The 20,245-nt window shown below is 45.2% G+C and overlaps 1 protein-coding gene across 3 annotated transcripts in view; it reads right to left on the bottom strand.

The window, feature by feature from the left end:
* Window positions 1–2,693: 2,693 nt before the first annotated feature.
* GALNT13 (polypeptide N-acetylgalactosaminyltransferase 13) overlaps window positions 2,694–20,245 on the bottom strand; it is a gene marked incomplete at both ends in the record, with an annotated part of 136,919 nt that continues 119,367 nt past the window's right edge. Inside the window, 2 exons of one of the 3 annotated variants that reach the window (XM_082312573.1) lie at window positions 2,694–2,834; window positions 14,948–15,082. In XM_082312573.1, the coding sequence (XP_082168699.1) occupies window positions 2,694–2,834; window positions 14,948–15,082 (276 nt within the window). Of the gene's footprint in view, window positions 2,835–6,958; window positions 7,145–14,947; window positions 15,083–20,245 lie in introns of those variants that run through there. The other 2 variants (XM_082312571.1, XM_082312572.1) reach the window with 2 other exon arrangements.

The raw sequence follows: 20,245 nt of genomic DNA, 5'->3' as shown, positions 1-20,245 counted from the left end.
AACACCTGAATTCGGTGGCAGGAGGAAGGGCAGGGGTCCAAGCGCGCAGTGACTTACATTCCTTCACCAAACCCCATCATTCACCATCTCTGATGCCGTACCAGCATTTAAGGCACCCTCACCATCACCACCTCGCTCTCCATAAATGAGGCTTTGTACGAAATTCCTCTGCAATGAGACTCACGGGGTTTCTGTATCCTTACCGAGGAGATAATTCCAGGATCTGGCCCCTTGGAGCCCATGGAAATACTCGCCGTGACTGAAGCTGAAGAGGTACTTCAGTGCTTTTTTTAGCTCTGAGCATAATTTCTAGGTGTCAGGCCATCCCGCTAGCGTGCCGAAGACCTCCAGCAACTCTTCTGCTCTGGCCGCGAAGGGTGCGCACACTCGCTCCTCAAGCAGCACAATCAAACGCAGCGGCATCTCCTTCTTTCCCTCCCCCCAAGCAGGGATGCAGCAGTGCTGACCATACCCAAACACTGCAAGCTTGCTATCTGAGTCAAGGGGTTATACTTTACAAGAATATTAACCTTTATAGTAATTCTAGGGAGAAAAAATATTCTTTTCTTCATCTGTTTTTGCGATTGCACCTCAAGCCTAGTTGCACACCGACGGCACCTTGCCATCACCCTCCAGCTACGATGCCAAGAAAACCTCGTGGCCTGAACAGGGCAGCGTAGGAGACGTGGCAGCCTCCACCCTTCGCAGCCACCGGTATTTCATAAGACTGGAGGCAGCCAGAAGCCACGACACCGCCAGCCGCCCTCTCCTAACGCTCCTGGATGCTGTAGGACCTTCCACAACATTTACTTCTGCAATGACGCGCAAAAGCCAGGTGCCTGGATACCTGACCTCCCAGCAGGAGTGGCTGTTCACCTGGCAAAAGCCCTTGGAAAGGTGATGAAGAAACAATTTATTATTTTTTTTCTGCATGGAGATTGGTGTTCAAATTTGCTTGTGACGTTTGCATGCTCTTTCTACGAAGAAGAATTACAGCCTTCTGTTTTGCTAGCTTTTAAGCCATGTTGTGTACCTTTGTGGTGACCTGAAGATGAGAACTGGAAGTGTTTGACCCTACTTGGAGCAGGGAGGCTGCACTAGATGAGCTTCCAATCTGAGTTAACCTGCGATACTCTAGCTCCCATGCATGCACAGCAATCACTTTTCTAATTTAATATCCAATTTAATATTTGTTATTTAATGATGTGTATCAAGAAAATATGGATGATCTATAAATTTATAATACGTACATATATATGACACTATTAATCCATAACAACCAGAGCATTATACAGAAAATATTGTCGGTTTTAATGACCTAGTGCATAAACAGACCTTTTGAGGAGCTGTGAGTGAAATAATGGGAAACCATTTCACCACTTACCCATGCTGAAATTACGCAGTGGCTGCTGCCCTGTGATTTAGGTCTCTTGAACCCTCTAGGCAATGGGAAGTGAGACTGTGCCGAAAACCCAGCCCAGCCCGTCGCGTAAGATGCGTTTCGGGGAGCGCGTGCTGCTGGGGTCACTGGAGGATACGTCACCAGCACATATAGGAAATGTCACCTGTATGTATAGGACCCTTCCCCACACCCCGCTGTGGGCCGGCACGGCGTCAGTCCCCGCGATGCCTCCGACACGACTGCGTCCCATCAGCACATTCTTAATAACCACGCTAACAAAATGATTAAGCCACAAAATTATTAAAAATATAAATAAACATCTGTCATCGCTATCGAAGCAAGAACATCTGGAGCCAGAACTCAGAGTCGATCCAGTTTCATCCTCTGTGCAAAGCGGATCCACAGATGAAGCTCTTGTTTGTGTCTTATACAGGATGCAGGTATACACTAATGCTTAAGGGTAGCAGCGAGGGATTGAGTTCAGCCCAACGCTCCGACTCCAGTGGTCTCAGTTTTTGGTACCTCCATCTGCGACCCCCTCGCAGCTCCCCGGGTCAGCCCCGGCCATTTCTCTTCCCGCTGCAGAGGACATTTCAGTCTGCACTGGTCTGAGTCACCCACGTGTGTCACTCCTCCTTCCTGACATTGTTCCCCCGTCTTCTGCTGTTGCCTCATTTGATTTAATTTCAGTTTCTGAGTGCAGCCTTTGCGCGGTTTTGCTGCTTTTCCAAACACCAGATGCCATTTTTTTCCCGGCACAAACCACAGAGCTTTCGCTCTGTCTGGTGACTTTGCTGCTCAGCGTGGTTCTTTGCCGAGTCCCACCCGACACGAGAGAACAGCAAATATCCCCTCCACGTTGCCAGGAAAGACCAGCACCAGCACATCCAGCCCAGGAGAAGCCTGCCAGGATGGTTCCAGTGCCAGTTAGTGTCATAAGGCATTTCATATTGGGTCACTTCTCCGTAGTGGTGTGTGACGCACAGAAAACACCCTCCATCCCATCCTCTTTGACGCAGGGTTCATAGAGGTTTCTCTGGAACCATTTTTGAGCACATTCGTGTTGGTAACAGCATGTTTTGACATTTATAGGCTCAGATGAGCTTCTTTTGAACAGTCACAGGTTTCGAAGGGGCACGTGGAGACCTGCCGCATCAAGGAAAACGTCCCGTGACTTTGCTCTGACAGCTGGGATTTGGAGGGGGCTTCAGCACCGCTGGCCTCAGCAAGGAGGAGGGGAGGAGGAGGAGGAGGAGGATGGCCCGGCCGAAGCAGCGGCTCTGCGCCGGCTTCAGGCACCCAGGGTCATGTTGCGCAGCAGCCACTGCTGGGAACGGCCGTCACCGCACTCCCTCATGGTGGGAACCATCTTGTCCTCCTCCGACGGCTCGTCCAGACACTGGTTGCTGTTGACATGCCTCAGGGTGAGCTTCTGCAATAGAGAAGGGCAAGAGCTGCAGCAAGATAATTACGGCTGAAAACCAGTAATTGCATTTTTGGTCTTATTTCAGTATTATTCTAGTGACTACACAAGCCATGAGATGGGTACCCATCCCCAGCTGCCACTCGTACGGCTCTACGAGAGCTCCACCACACTCCTTGCTGCTCCACGGGTGCTCAGCTCACCTTCTCACGCATGGCCAGGCAACCCGGGGAGCAAGGGCCTCTGCTGAGCCCAGCAACAAATAAATCCAACAGAAAAGCGCAAAATAAGTGCATGGAAATATTATTTCAAAGCAACAGTATTTGGATTAAGGAGCTTAGACTCCAGCAACCTGAACACATGTGCATTTCAGATCAGTGGAAATACATTTGCTAAGTATTATATGAGCAACAGTAACGTACAGATGAAAAATCTTCCGTTTCCAATACAATTTTTCTTCTTTGGGACACCCACCCCTTTCTATTTCTACCACATGACACTGTATTTCTGAGGAATGAGAGAGTCAGAAGGGAAATAGAACTTATTTTGAAGAAATAAATCATCTTCTGTTCAAAAGCACTGGGAGAACATAACGAGATGCAGTTAAACATGAAGTTGTGTACTTCGATAGAAGAAGACAGGCCCATTGCAGCTGAGCAGGAGGTGCTCCCTCCATCGCTCCCCCGAGGTTGATCGGGGGCTTTTACGCACACAATCACAGCAATTAAGCACACACCTTAAGCGCCTTTGCTATCAAGTGTTGCATTTACCAATTTACTATTTCCTAAAAGGTCTTTCAGTTCCTGAAAAAGCAATTAAAACTGTATTATACGCAAATCTGCCCATGCACCTGTACACACGTTAAGTCAGCAGCCGTCCGTCTGCGTAACCCGCACGGTGAAACACGCGGGAGCCAGGGGAGCGCAGCGCTGCCGGACGGTGTGGTCTGTGCACGGCTGAGGGTGAAGGTGAATCTGTGCTGGCAGGGCCTCGCCGGATCCCCGCCGGCCACCCCGGCACCCCGCGCTGCCCTGGCCAGAGCTCAGAGCCCGGATCGCGGTGGGGTTATTCCAGACGAGCCCTGCGCAACTCCGACAGAGCGCAGTGGCCATGCTATCGATGGCCTTGCAAGCCCGGTATCGGCTTCATGCTTCTGAAGTAAACATCTGTGCTTGCTACTGCACCCCATGCAGAAAATCATGATTTTGGCCTTTGTTTAGCTCATCCCCCAGTGTTTTAAAGATTGGTTTCTCTCCCTCCATGGCCATAACAGGGGAAGACAAGGGGTAATGGTTGTAAACTAAAGGAGGGTAGATTTAGACTGAACACAAGGAAAAAATTTTTCACAATGAGGGTGGTGAAACACTGGAAGGGGTTGCCCAGAGAGGCGGGAGATGCCCCATCCTTGGAAACATCCAAGGCCAGGCTGGATGGGGCTCTGAGCAACCTGGTCTGGTTGGAGATGTCCCTGCCCATGGCAGGGGGATGGACGGGATGGGCTGGAAAGGGCCCTTCCACCCCAAAGCATCCTGTGACTCTGTGATTCCACAAGGCCATGCCGCAGGTTTGGCAGAGCAAACCCAGCACGGGTGCCCATCTCTTACCACGAGACCAAGAGCCGCGCTCACAGGCTTCGCTTCCCCGCACGGACCCGCTCCTCTTCTCTGTGCTGCTTACTAAGGCAGACGAAGCCGCAGGGCGGTCTGCTGCCCGCTGCGGGACAGGTCCCGCACGAGGGATGGGTCCCGCACGAGGGATGGGTCCCGCACTAGCTCCGCCGCCCCATGGGATTATATAGACTCTGTCCTTCCATTGCTTTTAAAAATAGCCATGCAACTTACACGGGTAAGTTTAAAACGGTCCAGATAAAGTGGTCAAACCAGGTCTGAGCTGTCGTACAGCAGCTCCACAGGGATTATAACCCTGCCCCAGCAAGAACCACCAAGGGAAGAGGCGATTTGAGGACTGAAATCTCGTTTGCAGATCTTCCACTGGACCAGAGACCAATTTTATGTCAAACACCGTGCAAAGGAACAAACAGGGGAACAAGGCTGGGCGGCAAAATTCTGCAGCCTCCTGGAGGAGGGGGAAAGGATGAATGAAGCCCGCGGTAGCAGAGCCCGACCCGAAGCCTCGCAGCAGCAGCACTGCAGAGGGCTCCTTCCAGACAGCGGCTACCAGAGCGGTGGAGGCTGCTCGCTCCCTCGCACACACCCACGAGTGTAAATGCTACTATAATAAAATATAAACAACATTACTCTAACTGATGCAAATAAGGAGTCACTTTAGCAACTGCTGTCTCTGATGCAGTCTCACCGCTAATAAACACCATTTGCCTATCTTCATATGAAAAAAAAAAAAAAAAAGACTGTTGTCTGGTGTTTCAATTTAACTGCTGGGAAATGCTAAGACTGCCAACAAGCGATGCGGTTTTATTACCAAAACATATACCTGTGCTATTGCACTGTATAATTTTACACTGCAGCCACCAGATTGCCATGTCACATATTAACACTCCTAATTTGTGTTATGAATATTCTTTCAATAGCTCGTCCCTAGAGACTCGCTCCTCAGTTTAAAACAGTTACGCAATTCTCAAAGAAAAGCCTGCAGATATTATAACAAATCACCGAGGGGCCATTTGATATGCATCCAGTGATGAATATAAGGCATTTTTTCCTCTAATTACAAGAGGAAAGAATTAGTAGCGCTAACAGAAGTAGCTTGTTTACTAAATAGCACTGCTCAAAGTATCACTGATTCTTCACTTATATTGTTTTAAGTGCAATTAAGCTGCTATCATTTTCTACTATAACCAGAAATGCAAACAAGTCTAAAAACCCTGCTGCCGCCTTCATCAGCTGCTCCCTTTTGTTCAGTGTATAATTTCATGCTAGACTGCCATATCATTGGGATTTTCAACTCTCTCATAAATTTTTTCTTTCTGTGTTCTATCATTATTTATGCTATCACAAAAATGGTCTCGTTTGCTTGGAAAACAATTAATTACTAGGCAATATGATACTCATACAAGCCAGCCTAAGATTTTTGTTCTGCTCGAACGTGAGAACAGAGGCAGGGATGCAGAGCTAGCTGTACAGACACGCAGGTGCACCGGAGCAAGCTCTGTAGTTTCCCGCTTACCAATTGTATGCAAATAACAGCTCTGATGAGTGGAGACTGGGAGTACGTCACGGCAAAATGATGGGCACAGATCCTTTACCCCAGCAGTGCTTTGCTCCAGTGGTCGTTACAGAGAGCAGCAGCAGCAGCAACTGTGGAAGTTCTCCGTTTTAAAAAGTGACTTCTCCGGACACCAGCAAAATGTTGTTCACAGCAGAAGAGGTGCTTGGCAAACGCAAAAGTCATTTCTTGAAATAGCCTCTGCAAGGAGTGCTCGAGCGGGGCAGGACGTGCCCCTGCCCGCGCTGCCCGTGGCCGGCCCCCGGCTTTGCCGGCTGCGACGCCCAGGCTGCAACCCCGCGTCGCCTGCTGGGATCCCGCGGGCCACCGCTACCGCGGGCCGGCCACCACCCAGAGCGGCGTTCACGGGTTTCGGTGGGATGCGCTGGGAGACGGCGGTCACGCCGTCTGACTGGGGAGCAGGTAAGAAACGAGAGCAACCCCTGCCCGTACCCCTGCAGGTGCACTGCCCCATCGCTGTCCGTTACGTTACCCAGCAAAACTGCCCGGGAAAGAAGAACAGCGGTTGGCACAAGATTTTGATTCCTTCGGTGGTGAATGTTTTGAAATTATCTGTGACTAATATCTCTAGGACTGAATTACTTAAAATTGGGAATTTTCAAAATGAACGTTTCTGAAAAATAGGATGCAATTGGCATTATTTACATCTCTTGGGACAGGGACCAAATCTTCAGCTATCGCAAACAGTAACAATCACGTTGACATCAACAGATCATGGGGGTAGCTCAAGACAGTTGAATTAATCTAAAATTAGTTATAATTAAAAATAACTAACACTAAACTTGTATAACATTATATATCTATACAATCATCTGAGAAAACAAGGAAGGAATGCAGCTGAGTTTAATAAGAGAATGGAGAAGCATTTTTCTAGCTTAAAAATCATTACATGTTATATTTGCTTTTTAATACCAACCTCCAACCATTTGTTAAAGGAAATAGTCAGTGGGGCTGTAAAAAATGTTTCTAAAGACTTCCAGCCTCGTGTAGTTTCTCAGCATCCACGTTTGCAAGGGGCTGCCATTGCAGGCCTCCACAGTGGGACCGTGGGTGCCGTCCTCTATCGTGCTTAGCGTCAGGCACGACTGGGTGATTATATGCAGAAATGTACGGGTCTGCACGACAGAAAAATGGTAAAAGTAAAAAAAAAACCAAAACAGCACAAAGACAAACAAAGGAAAAAGCAACAGACTGTTTGATTAGACATCCACAGCAGCGAGCCGGAGAAAGCTAAAAGCACTCTTACGGGAATTACTAATGGGTAATTCTGCCTGTGAATGCTCTGGTGTCAAACTGTAGGCAAATAGCACCAGCTTGCACACACATAACGCAGACATAAATAGGCATATTCATGAACTAAGCTTCAGATTCACAAAAACGTTCTCACTGCTCTGCTTTGAGGGACCGGTCCACTTGAGACCCATTCACTTTACATTTTGCAATTTAGACCTGAGTGTGCCTCTGAATCCTCCCCCCGCATACACGCCGCCTTGCTGCAATCATCATTTCCCATTGCACAGCAAGATTTGGGCAGAGATAATGATTCTACTGCAGTAATATCCTGTACTAAACATCCTGAAGCTTACTCGAGCATTGCTAAATTAAAAATATAATGAATTAAACATTTACACATATGGAGATAGGAATTTTTTTGCCAGCTACGATTTCAGCTCTTCCTTTACTGTGCCAATACCAGGTAAACTGAGATGGAGGGGAGCTTTTATTTCCCTAAACCCTGCCCGAGGCTGCGGCAGCCGGCAGTCGGTACCCAGCGCGGCGGGGGCGCAGGGCAGGGGCTGCCTGCGCAGCCTGGGGATGCTCCTCCCGCATCCCGGCCCCGCCGCTGCCCCCTCGCCACTCCTGCTCTGTGGTTTGGGTTTGGTAAGGGAAAAAGTAACGTACACGTAAAGAGGCCACTAAAAATATCAAGAACAAATGTCCTTATAATGTCACTTTGAGTAGCCAGCGCGAACATCAGTGCTTGTTTTGGTTTCATTATGTGTTATTGCTTCATGTTCATGTCTGTCTCCTATTCTTTTGAGGAAAAACAGAGGTACATAAATAAATTACTTGGAAATGTAATGATCTCTCTATATTGCATGTTTATGTTGTATTAATGCCTAAATTTAGTGGATTCTTCACATAGGTATAAATAGCACTAAGCATTATTTTGGTGATCTGACCAGACTCTTTTCTCCGGTACATGAGACAGCAAGTGTAACTTATGTACATCAGCAAGGCTGCACTGACTTCAGAAAATCTATGGTAATGGAAACAAGAGATCATTTGTCCCCTTCACTCAATATATTAAACATTACTTTCTAAGAAGGTCATAAAAAACCCTGCAATGTCTTCCCTACTCATTTTTGAAGAACTAAGTCCTTTCCAATACATAGTAATAAGACTGCAATTTATCAGAATAGTCAAATTATTGGTCATAATCTCTTATGGTAGAAGTTGGTTTGACTACACCAACTCCAGCCGGTCCCACAACTTTAAGAAGAGAAATAGTCACAAAGTCTGTAATTGTTGGAAGGACGCAGACCAGCAGACGTGACACTGACGACGCAATGCGTATTTACATCGTTTCTGAACAGAAACGAGAAGGATCGTTGAAGCATGCACAAGGAACAAGCTAATCGTTCACATATGTTGTGCCCACGTGCTTCTCTGCCATCAATCTTTACGCCATATGGTGGGGAATGCGTCTTTTTGCTATTCTGCTATGCAGGGGGGCTCGGGGCCGCGCGCACCTCCTGCTCCGCGGGCACCAGCACCCTCCCGCGCACACCAACCTCAGCATCCCCCTTCCATCCGATCACTCTTCTGACGTGATGTTCCCGAGTTATCCGTCTGACACACGTATTCCCCACAAAACACTGGCAGCCTGACACCGTAGAGCGACTACCTGAACAACTAGGGTTTGGTGCGTTGGAGTGCTATCTATGGCAAGGCACTAGGTCACGTCGCTGTTACACAGCACTGCTAGAGGAGCGAGCAAGATGCGCTATTCTAGGGTTTGCTACAGGGGTTGCAGGTGTTGCCAAACTTACCTCAAAGCTATATTCCCATTTACCAGCATACTGACGGAAAGGGAAAAAAAGAGGAAATTGGAGTCAAACAATGACTCAGGAAACATTTTTTGTGAAGAAAAATTCTTCGTGAATGCAAATTCAACAGCTTTGCATGGACACCGTGTTTAGTGACCAGTAACAGTAATTACGCAAGAGCAAATCCTGACATCGTTATTCATGCATGAGGAAATGAAACTACTTTCTATCAGATGTGACACATTCACAGCATTATTTTTCTCCTGAGATCACTCGCGTGTGTTACATGTGATAAGATTTCACCACACTGGGCACACTGAAATGTGCCTGGACGTCGCTGGGCGACCCAAGGGGAGTCACCAGGTACGTGGGCACAGACCTGGACGCGCTCCGCACAGCTTCCAGCCTCAGCCTGATGGATCTCTTTGGCAGCCAAACACCAGCTGTATGTAGCTCCTGCACAAATATCTCCACCAAGACCAGTGCCCCAGTACAGGGGCAAAACAAACAAACTGTTCAAGAAAATGGGAAAACCGGGTTTCCTTAGACCAGCGAGTTCACAGGCTGAGGGAGCAACTCTCCATCGTGACTCCCAGATCTCTTTCTGCTGACCCGCTGCCTCGTTTCCCACCCCCGTCCCAAAGCAAATAGCATTTATGCATTATAAATATGTTATAAAGCACATGCTGATAGGAAGCCTTGGAAAGCTGGGAAATTCTAACTTGGCACCTCCCGTTGATACAGCTGATTTATAGAGCTGCCCTTGCAAGGTAACGAGAAAGGGCCAGGAATCTTAATGTGCTGTTCAAGAAGTACAAAAGAAAAGCATTAAAATTCAATAACGGAAGGCAATGGATTAAAAAAAAAAAGAGAGAGAAGGAAAAAAAAAAGGAATTTCCTGCCAAGGTGTAAAAACATTCAGAAAAAAAATGTTTACAAATGCTGTAAACTCCTATTGCCTGCAGTGTTAAAAGCCATTTTGCACTGAAACGGGGAGAGCTGCGCAGACTCGGGTACCCTTCCCGCAAACAGCTCCCTCGGGGGAGCTGCAGGCTGGAGCTCGCTCCTGTTGTTGCTCCTGCCGACAGCAGGTTTCTTTCTTTAGCGTTCCCTTAAATCCAGGCTATACCATTAACACTTTGTGCATATAAGGGCTTCTTTTTAGACTATATAAATATTAATATCAATATTGGGCGCTCTGTTTTTCTTCTACAGGTAATATCTAGATAATTTATCCTATCGGGTTAAGAAAAAGAGGCAGCTCAGTGAAAACTGCCTTGGAGGAAACAGCAATGGCATAAAAGGTTCAGGCAACCCTGCAGGGCCGCAGCCAGCGTGTGCCATGCTTTAGTCAAACTGAAAAACAGAATTATGGAACAACCTATTTGAACAACAAAAAAATCACTTCTTGATTGCAAAGGATTTTGTTTCGACATGGACTTCCATTTTAGGTAGATATTAAAAGAGAATGCTTAATTTGATTCTTTTAATTTGGGGCTTTGCAAAAAAAAAAGAAAAAAAATTTGACTTGCTTTTTAAGCTTGGTGTAAAATATTGTCCATACTGCGAATTAAATAGACAAGCAAGCAACAGGTTATTTGCCCAAAGTTACGTGAATAGCTTCTCTTCTTACACCAGCCCTCTCAATCCGCAAATTAATTATTCTGTGACAGCCGTGCCCGCCGCTCGGGTTGGGTGTTGCGTTGCCGAGCCGCCCGCAGCGCCGCGGCACATCGGCAGCCGCGAGCGTCTCGCCCGACATCTCACCCGCGGCTGAGCCGGAGCCGCTCGCGGCAGCGAGGCCGCCGTGGGCCGGGCAGCCCAGCCCTCCTCTCCCTGCAAGCCTTTGGGTCCCAACGAGAAGCGGTCCTGTGCTTCTGTTCTATTCTCCTATCACCAAGCAGAAAGTTCATAAAACTAATTTTTAAGGTTTTTTTTGAGAAAGATGCAAGAATAATTTAGCTCTCTGACCATTCATCTAGCTACATGACATGACAATAATCCCTGCAAATACCAAATGTTTGCTTTCTTCAAGGTGGCAGCAATCGTTTGGGAACTACAACGTTCCCTTCCATGCTATGTAACTTATCTACCTTCTTTAATTTTTAAAACCCTGTCACTTTATGCAATGATGTTTTTCAGTGACACGGCCTGTGGCAATCTGCTAATATTTAGCCTCTCCTCAGTCACAACTGCTTTTGCTTAATAAAATATATATATTATATTAATATATATATATAATATTACATTAATAATATCTATTTATGTTTTTATATGTTTAAATATATTTTTATATGTTTAACTAACTCAGTTCTGTGGTGTTTTGGTTTTTCTTCAAAAGGTGTGCAAACCCTGACAAGTACTGCGTTATTTATACGACCTATAAAGACACCACCATCATTTTAATTGTACAAGATAAAATGCAAAATACTCTGTTCCCATTCAGTAACTTTGCTGACACGCAGTGACCAACTGATTTGTCTCAGTTATCAGCTGATTTATCTCAGTTAGCAGCTGATAATCCGACAGGTTCATCGCAATGCCAAGCGATACAATTCACACGGGCAGACTTTTTTAAGATATCAGACGCTCTGGAAAACGTTACTACACACCCCGACCCGTAGGTCTGACCTACTCAGCCCTAAGAGCAGATCCTCTGAACACGACTAACGCAAAGCCGGGTTTCTGGCGGAACAGCAAACCCCACGTTTCCAGCCGCCCGGGAGCCGGTGAGTTCTCCTCGCTGCTGGAAACGCTGCTTCTCCCCCCAGCGCTGAGCGCGGGTGAAGCTCAACACAGAAGTGTAACGCCACAACACCTTGCTGCGTCCATACCTCCCCCATGGGTTTTTTTGGAGGGGGGTGGGAGGGGATTTATAATTTTCTTCGAGATTAATCAAAATAATTACTTTAGAACTACCTCCTGCAAATGCAAACCAGGTCTCTTCCCACTTTCCGTGACTTTTCCCAAGACAACAGTAGCCACGGTCCGCTTCCAACAGCACCCGTATGGGCTACAGTGACCACTTCTGCCAACGCTTTGTATTTCTGAGTGTTTTAATTCTACTTTATTCCCCTTGGGATCTCTTGCTCACCCTCTCCCAGTCCATCTCACCTGCTGCGCTGAAGAAGCTTGGGGCGAATCCAGCCCCATGAAGGCAAAGGCCCCGTGCCGACGTTGGGGTCAATATCTGATTTCTCTCAGCTCTGCCAGGGCAGCTCAGTTTTGGACCCAAAAGACCAACGCCAACTCTTGTCCTCTCCTTCAGCAAGTCATTTTCTGTTCTGACAAACCGACTGGTACCTTTTGATGGCTATTTCCTTCCAGTGTTTCAATTAACTTGCATCTCAAGTGCAAGTAAAAATGTGTTAATAATTCTAAGTGTTAAAAGCATTTCGCACGAATTCAGACACTTTTGGTATGAGAAAATGAGAAAAGGAGCTTTTTCAATAGCCTACTTCAAACCAATTAAACCTGATACTTTCACAAATAGGTATGAAAACATTTGAGATTTACCTTTCCTGTCACCACCACAAAACCTTCTTAGCTCCTTGTTTATTTTTGAAAAAAATATAAACGCTAGGAATATCTAAGAGAACTATAATATTACTAAGGCATGTATAAATTCTTGGAAAAGACTTTCTATGATTTTTAAATCTATTATATATTTAAATACCATAATTTAAACTAAACTAGAACATTACAGAAAATTTAATAACAGCATGTCAATCAAAGAAAATTGTCTGAAAATCTCTATTGCGAAATCCCTTTTCATAATTATTTACATCTCTCACTGTACATCCAGACGGGGCCAAGGCACTGCTGTGCATTACCAAGTCTTAACTCCTGAACGCCTTTAACAGGAGGAGGGACGTGGTCTGTAACCACCATACGACACTCGGAAATCACCCACTCAATTTCTGAATAAGTGAAGAATGTAAATGCAAAAATGAGTGCAATTTCGCTGGAAAAACGAAAAAATGGATACAAGGGGTTCAGGACACGTGATTTTCTGGGGAAAAAAAATCAAAAATCACAAGCCAGTTGTTTTCTCGGGAAAAAATACTGCATGTTAGGTATGTACTTGCATACTTCACATAGGTACATACCTGTATTTTTTTGGAGGCTTCCTGCAATACTTGGAGATCTCCGGGAAGGCGGCAGGAGCCAAGCGCCCTGCCCAGGCAGCGCGGAAGGAGAGCAGGGCTCAGCGCCGCCGCGCGGTGCCAGCCCCCGCAATCCTCGGGGCTCACACCGCGGGTCGAGCAATACACTAACCAACCTGCCAGAAATGCCAGCGCTGTCATCCGAGGGAAGTCTGCAAGCTGAAGTCTAATGTTTACTGAGTAGAACCATTAACAAAAATGTTCTTGGCAATAATATAAAGGTACATAATGCAATGGGCTGTGTTTTATACGTAGAACAGACAGCAAAACCATTGTCTTGGAGATCCCCGATATAAAAAAATAGTGTATTTCTTTTTTATGAGCTCCATCTAATGGCTGATTTTGTTTTTACACAGCTACTTAGAAATTTTGTGGACCTCATGCTAAACTTAAGAGAAAAAGACAGCATGTTTCCAATGTTAAACATAAAGGAGAGTGTATTTGGTTGAAAGAAATTTAGCTTTTCATGCAGAAAGGTAAAAGCAGCTATTTCTATGAAATGTTGGAAATACTTTTTAAAAGACTACACGTCTTTTAAATACGTCAGTATTTTTCTAGCTTTGCAGTATTTTTCTGCCTTTGCAGAATACTTATTCGGCAACTTTAAACTGAGAGTAGCAGAGCCGTGTAAGCACGGACCGTTGGGCCGCCAGCGTTAAACCTGTGCTCAAGGAGGAAATGTATTTTCAGTAGCTTGGGCCCAAAATATTCAAAGGAAAGCGACTGGCAGTATGATTTTTTTTTTTATCAGAAGAATCGCTCTCTATGCTTCTGGTAAAAATTATCAAAATATGCATGCATTTTGTGCAAGAAGAAAAATAAACTTCTATAAAGAAGAGAAAATTGGTTTAAATTCAAATGTTAAATGCAAGAATGGATCAAAAGTTACCAAATACATTGCACCTCAGTGGTCACTATCAGTTTTGGCAGCTGAACGGTGTGCAACGGCAGGCTTGTACGCTCTGTTCTTACCGTAACACATTAGCAAGGGCCTGTCTGGAAGAAAATGCCAATACCTTTGAGTGAATTTCACCAGGCAAAGCTGCACATTCACTTTTCAAAGCAAAAGCTTAAAATGAATGTTTTAATCTTCATCTGCTGTTTCCTGCCTCATTTAAAAAGGAGAATTATTCGGCCATAAAATACTGAGATATTTACAGATATTTTGTATTGATTTTACAACTTCTCCATAAGCCACCAGATTTCTTCAAACTGCACTGCTTCTCAAAACCCAGAAAAAGCTACCGCCCATCCCATCCTAGTGTCAAACTCAACAGGCGACTGGTAGATGGAAAATGATTAAACACAATTTAAATCCAGAGTCAATAATCTTTAAGAGCCAGCAGAAATAAAGTGGAAAAACTGTAACTGAAAAATAAATAAATCTTGTTTCCTACTTCTTTTATATAAAAAAATGCAGAAGAGTTCTAATGTTTCTAAGAATGCAAAACAACACCAGCTTCTAGAAATGAGCTTTTTTAAGCAATAATTGACTTTTCCATCCCTCTAAAAAGAAAATTTTGTGGAAACACAGTTTAAAACCTGGCGGTTAGCTGAATTACTTTGCACGCCCGCGTCCGTGCTATGGCAGGGGATGCCATTGGCACATCACGCCATCGAGCTCCGGCGCTCACCGGCCCCCCCGTGATATGGCCATATCTATTAAGAAGAAAGTGCTGGCTCTCCCTGCCGCCGCGGGTACCTCGGCATCGTACTCCCAGAGCTGGTTCCCCCTCATGTGGTGGCACTTCAGCATGATGACGGGGCCGTTCAGCCTCGAGACGTCCAGGCACAAGTCGTCCGTGCGGATCTCTTTGTCAGCAGTGTAAGAAAACACCTGGAAACAGAAAACGATTGCAGTGACAAAGAAAGCGAAAGTCCTAACCGACTGCTCGTTCTGAATATACATAATTTTCACTCCAGTGGAGCAGAATGACTTTCTTCTCCAAACACTGAGGTGGTGCCTTGGATTTCATGAGAGTTTCATGCAAGTTTCTCCACTGGTGAATGTCTGTTGTACATAAGAGAAGGAACATCATGTTTAGGAAAAGAAATTTTATGGGACCAAGCCCAGGACTCGCCCAGGCATACAGTCAGTTTTACCTCCTGGAAGTTCTACAGAAGCATGTAATTGTGATCATCGGCTTCAGGAGGAATTTCACAGCTCTTTTAATATAACAGATAAACCGAGCCCATCATTGGAAGAATCCAAACTTTCCTAAAGTAAGCCTTCCTCCTAGTGTCTACCTTAACTTTGGGTACCAAGGATTATCTATGTTACAGATTCATACGCATGAATATTTCAGAAATATGGTGTCTCTTAATAAAATTAGGAAATAAATTAAGACACGAGAGAATACTCCATCAACAAACTTCTATCCAACCAGTTCTAAGTTTCAGAGGATCGGTATTGCCTCATGCTTTCCCTGCAGAAAATCCTTCCCTTAGCCAAAAGTGAATCCTTTCCATTCTGTCCCCTCTCCTCGGCAGCAGGAGGCCGGAGAGCAGAGCCCCAGCCCCTCCGCCAGGATCCGCCGTCCCCCCACAGCATCTGCTCTGCCGCTGCAGCTCGCGCAGCTGCAGGACCAGAAACAGGAGAAAGTCTGCAGTTAATAAACCAACGATGTCGAGACCATGACGAAGGGTAGAATTGCCATGTCCCGTTCAGGTTTTCATGAGTATAAATCTGTATCTACACCTGCAACAGAGGAACAGCGCTGTCAAAAATATGCAAAATATTCACTTATGGGGCAATGCTTAAGTTAGCAGAGAAACATAATAAAAGCACGGACAAATACAGCATGTGGACATACACCCCAATTACTTGGTGACTTCTGAGTTCCTATACAACCCATTCCTCTTGTAAAAGGACTACAGTACAATTAAAAGAGCCGAGACCGAGATCTGAACCACAAACAATGCAGTGCCCCAGGGGACGTCTATCCCTTGAGACTTCCAGTGAAACATTAAATTGTACTCAAGGAAAAAGAATCAATCGAGCAGCAAATGAAAACTTTTTCAGGGAATTAAGCAGAGGGCGGGAGATACCGAGTCACCTGGAAAGACAACGCTCGGCAGTGGTGCACTGGGAAAGGTACCTCTGTGTAACTTAAAGCCTACATACTGCACAAAGCAGCCAAGGGAATAAAGGCAAGGATTTTGAAGCTGGAGGTTCAGACAAATCTTTCAGAGCAATCACGGAGTACGAAAGCAGCACGCCAAGGCGGCAGGGGAGCAGCCAGGTCCAAATCAAAGCCGTGAGGGAGAGCAAGAGCTGCCAGGATCAGCGGTCTTTCCATTTTCTGTATTTCTTATTCACTGCTCGCCAGCCACTTGTCTGGGTGAAAACCTGGGATCCAAAGGTATGGCAAAGCACCAGCTGCCTTTTGCGTTTATTCATCCAGTGATAAACCACCGAGATCAAATCTGAGGGTCTCCAAGTGTTGCTTTCACTTAAAAACACACCAGCCACAGGCCAACACTCGGGCTTCTCTCCAGGGGCAAGAGAGACTTTTCAATATTAACCTGCCAGCGCTCTGCCGAGATCACGCTCCAAAGCGCGCTGCCCCTTTGGAAGGGCGAAACGAGCCCGCAGCATGTCAAAAAAGCCACTTTGTGGTCATATGGGTACTTTCTACATTTCCCTTCCCCACTTTTCTCTCTGCAGAAGCAAGTGCCGGAGCCTTTAAAAAAAATATATAACTTCTCTATGTTGCAAACATGAGTCTCGCCAAGGTGCTGAAAACTCCGTGTCTGCACTAGCTTGTTCGGTCACATTCTGGAGGTCTTTAGAGAAGAGAATTTCTAGCCGAGGGCTGCCCGAGGAGGGGACAGGGGTGTCACTTTGAAAAGCAGCTCTGGCTGCGCCCATCTCTGCCAAATCTCAGCAAGAACTGAAGCATTCACAGGTACTCCGGTAGGTTAAGTGCATGGCGGTAGAAGCAGTTTTTTCAAATTTTCAGAGTCCTGCAAGCTGTCACACACGCACTTCCCAAGTTTCAGTGCGTGTCCTGAATCTGTGTTCTCTCCAGCTGTTTGTTTTTTATAGTAAGATGTCTGTGTACACCTTGTCCCTGGTAAGTAGAAACCAAACGCTGATGAAAACGGTCTACGTTTGATCAGACCGATTACTGGTTTGTTTTGTAGAGGTCCAACAGATGTACGTCCTCGTGATCAGATGAGCTGATGTTAGTACATCAGGCCAAGTTCATGGAAGTGCATAAGGTCACGAAAAAAAAAAAATCAGGATAATTTGTGAGGTTTCATTAAAAATTGTACAAGAGCAGTCCACGTTTTGGACTAAACTGCAGTCTGAAGCTTTTATAAAAAAATTATTCAACGGTTTATGACCTTCTCGTTTACATTAACATCTGAAAAATCTTCTCAAAATAAAACAATGTAACAACAAAATCCACCTTCTTCAATCATTCATCAAGACCTCTGAAAATCCCCTTCCAGTACACTGTTTTGAAATTATTTTTGGAATAATAAGTACAGAAGTCAGGAAGAAAGAAAACTTGGGAGAAATTAATAAACAACGTAAAATAGGTCAAAAAGACTATTGGTCTAGCCTAAGACTGGATCGGGGAGAGAAAGATGTCACGCAGCTGAGGTATTGAAGACCTGGGCTGAAACAACCATTATTCAAAATCAGAAGGTACAATAATGTTCAGCTACCAAGCTACCATAATTAATATTCAACAAGGAAACCTTTTGGAAGGGGCTTTGGGTTTTCCTTTAAACACCTTCAGCCGAAAATCTCACTTACTGGTAGAATACTGGACTTATTTGCTAGCTGTCGTGCTATAACTGGAACAAGAAACATGGTCAAATAATCTAATAATCTGAAAATCACCGATATCATTTGTCGCACAAAGTATCTCCCACTCGAAGTAGCAGTTTGGGTTCAAGGATCACTCATATGAATATATCGTACAGACATTTCATCTTTTACTACGCTCCGTATTGAGAGATTTATCCATTACAATTTATCCTGAAGCAACTTCTAACTTTAATTTTCAACTTATTTGTGTTGGATTTTTACAGTAAAGATATCTGCATCGGGCACTTTCTTCTAGCCTCAGAGAGATGTTTTAGCCTCAGAGAGATGTTTTCTTCTGTGCTTTATAGAAAGCAAATACTTGCAGTTTGAAATGTATGTCCATTTGCATATTTCTTTTTCCTCTCATCTTTGATAACTGCCATACACTGTTCCATTATATCTTTTGAAAGAATAAGGGATGTCTGAATTAACAATTACAGAAGACGGGTTTGAAAACCAGGCCGTCTTAAGAAAGAAAAATGAATGCTAATTAAGACGATGTAAAATTATCAGGCTAGCATTTTGCTACCATCCATATTAATTATAGATATAATTATATTGATGCCATATAAAAATAGAGGGTGAGGAACACGTTGCGTTTGATAGCTAATTAAGCAGCGTACTTCAGGCCGGACGTGGCGGCGCAGGGCAGGAAAGGATCCCCGAGCGGGGTCCGGTCTCCTGCTGCCGCAAGCGCCCCGGTGTTGGGGCCGTGACCGCCCGCCCGCCGAGCAGCTGCCCGGCTGCGAAGCCTGAGGCCAGCACGGAGCGAGAGCCCGGGAGCCGCGCCGGGGCTCAGCAGCACGTTCGCCGACACGAGCTATTCCCTAGTGCTGGCGGACCTGTGAGCACCAATCTATCCCATCTTCTTCCTCGGCTGCCATCTATTTACTAACACCCAGGCTGCTGAGGCGTGAAAATAAAGTTCTTTCCAGTTTTCCCTTGCTTTTCTTCCCCAAGGGCTGGTGGTGCTCGCCGCGGCCAGCCTTCCCCTGCAGCTGCGCGGGAGCTTTGGGTCCGGCTGGAGAAGAGCGGTCCTGCGGGCAGGAGAAGGGGGCTCCACCACAGGAGGAAAGCTGGGCAAGCGCTGCTCCCCGAGACCTGCGGGTGTTTGCCTGGCTGCTTAATCCCAAGCAGTTTTCCAAAAGAGGTTAAGCAAGTCCCTAATTCATCCGAAGTAGATACTAGTAAAGCAGACACTAATGAAGCCTCCAGAATGACAAAACACAAAATATTCTCACAACTGATGCAGCACTTTTCTATCCAAACACAGAAATACCGTCACTCTCTTCTGCTTTTTGTGGAGCAGATCAAAACAAAAGGGAACCGCATATTTTCCACCAACACCTCGTCTTGCATAATGCTCACAATCCCGATATAGACAGATTTATTGCCTACACGCAGGAGCAGGTTTTTATAGGAGTACTATAGGAGTATTTTTTATTTATTTTTTGTTAATATCCTTTATTAATACATTCCCATCCAGCAAGTTTAGAGGCAGAAGTAAGCCCTATAAAGCCAAAGGTCCATTAAAGCCGACGCTTGGGACTGAGACATGGGCCAGACTGATCCGAGACACGCCTCACCTATCACCGACCATTTCATTACTTCTTTCACGTTAAAAGGAACTAACCAAGTATTCCTTCCGATACAAGTCTGAGAAACTAATCAGTTTGTTCAACACCAATAAAATATCAAGCAACATCATTAACTGGAAATCAGTCAAGTGGTCAATACAAATCTCTAGCTATTTTTTTTTATATATATATATATATATATTTTATATATATATACACATATGTGTGTGTATATATATATATATATAGGCTGCAATAGCCCATGGCCAGAATTTTCCTTTCCCATTATTTGGTTGTCCTTTTATTTGGAAAACTTATTTTGTCAACTCATAAGAAGCCTAACACTGAGAATATTGTTCATAAACCCTTACTTTATACTTTATTATGTGGAACTAAATCTTGAGGATGCATCTGTACAACCAAAGCAGAAGTCCGCCACGCAATAAAGACAGTTATAAACCAGACATAACTAAGTACAGAAAAATCTAATTTATTCTGACAACCGCTTCAATTATCTATGGAACTCCCAAAGGTGAATTTTGAATTCACTTTTCATAATTGATTTAAAATATTCTAATAAAAGCTGCAAGGAAAGCACTTT

This window comes from Platalea leucorodia, assembly GCF_965183815.1.
Source record: "Platalea leucorodia genome assembly, chromosome: 5".
NCBI lineage: Eukaryota > Metazoa > Chordata > Aves > Pelecaniformes > Threskiornithidae > Platalea > Platalea leucorodia.
This window is presented reverse-complemented; position numbering and strand designations above follow the sequence as displayed.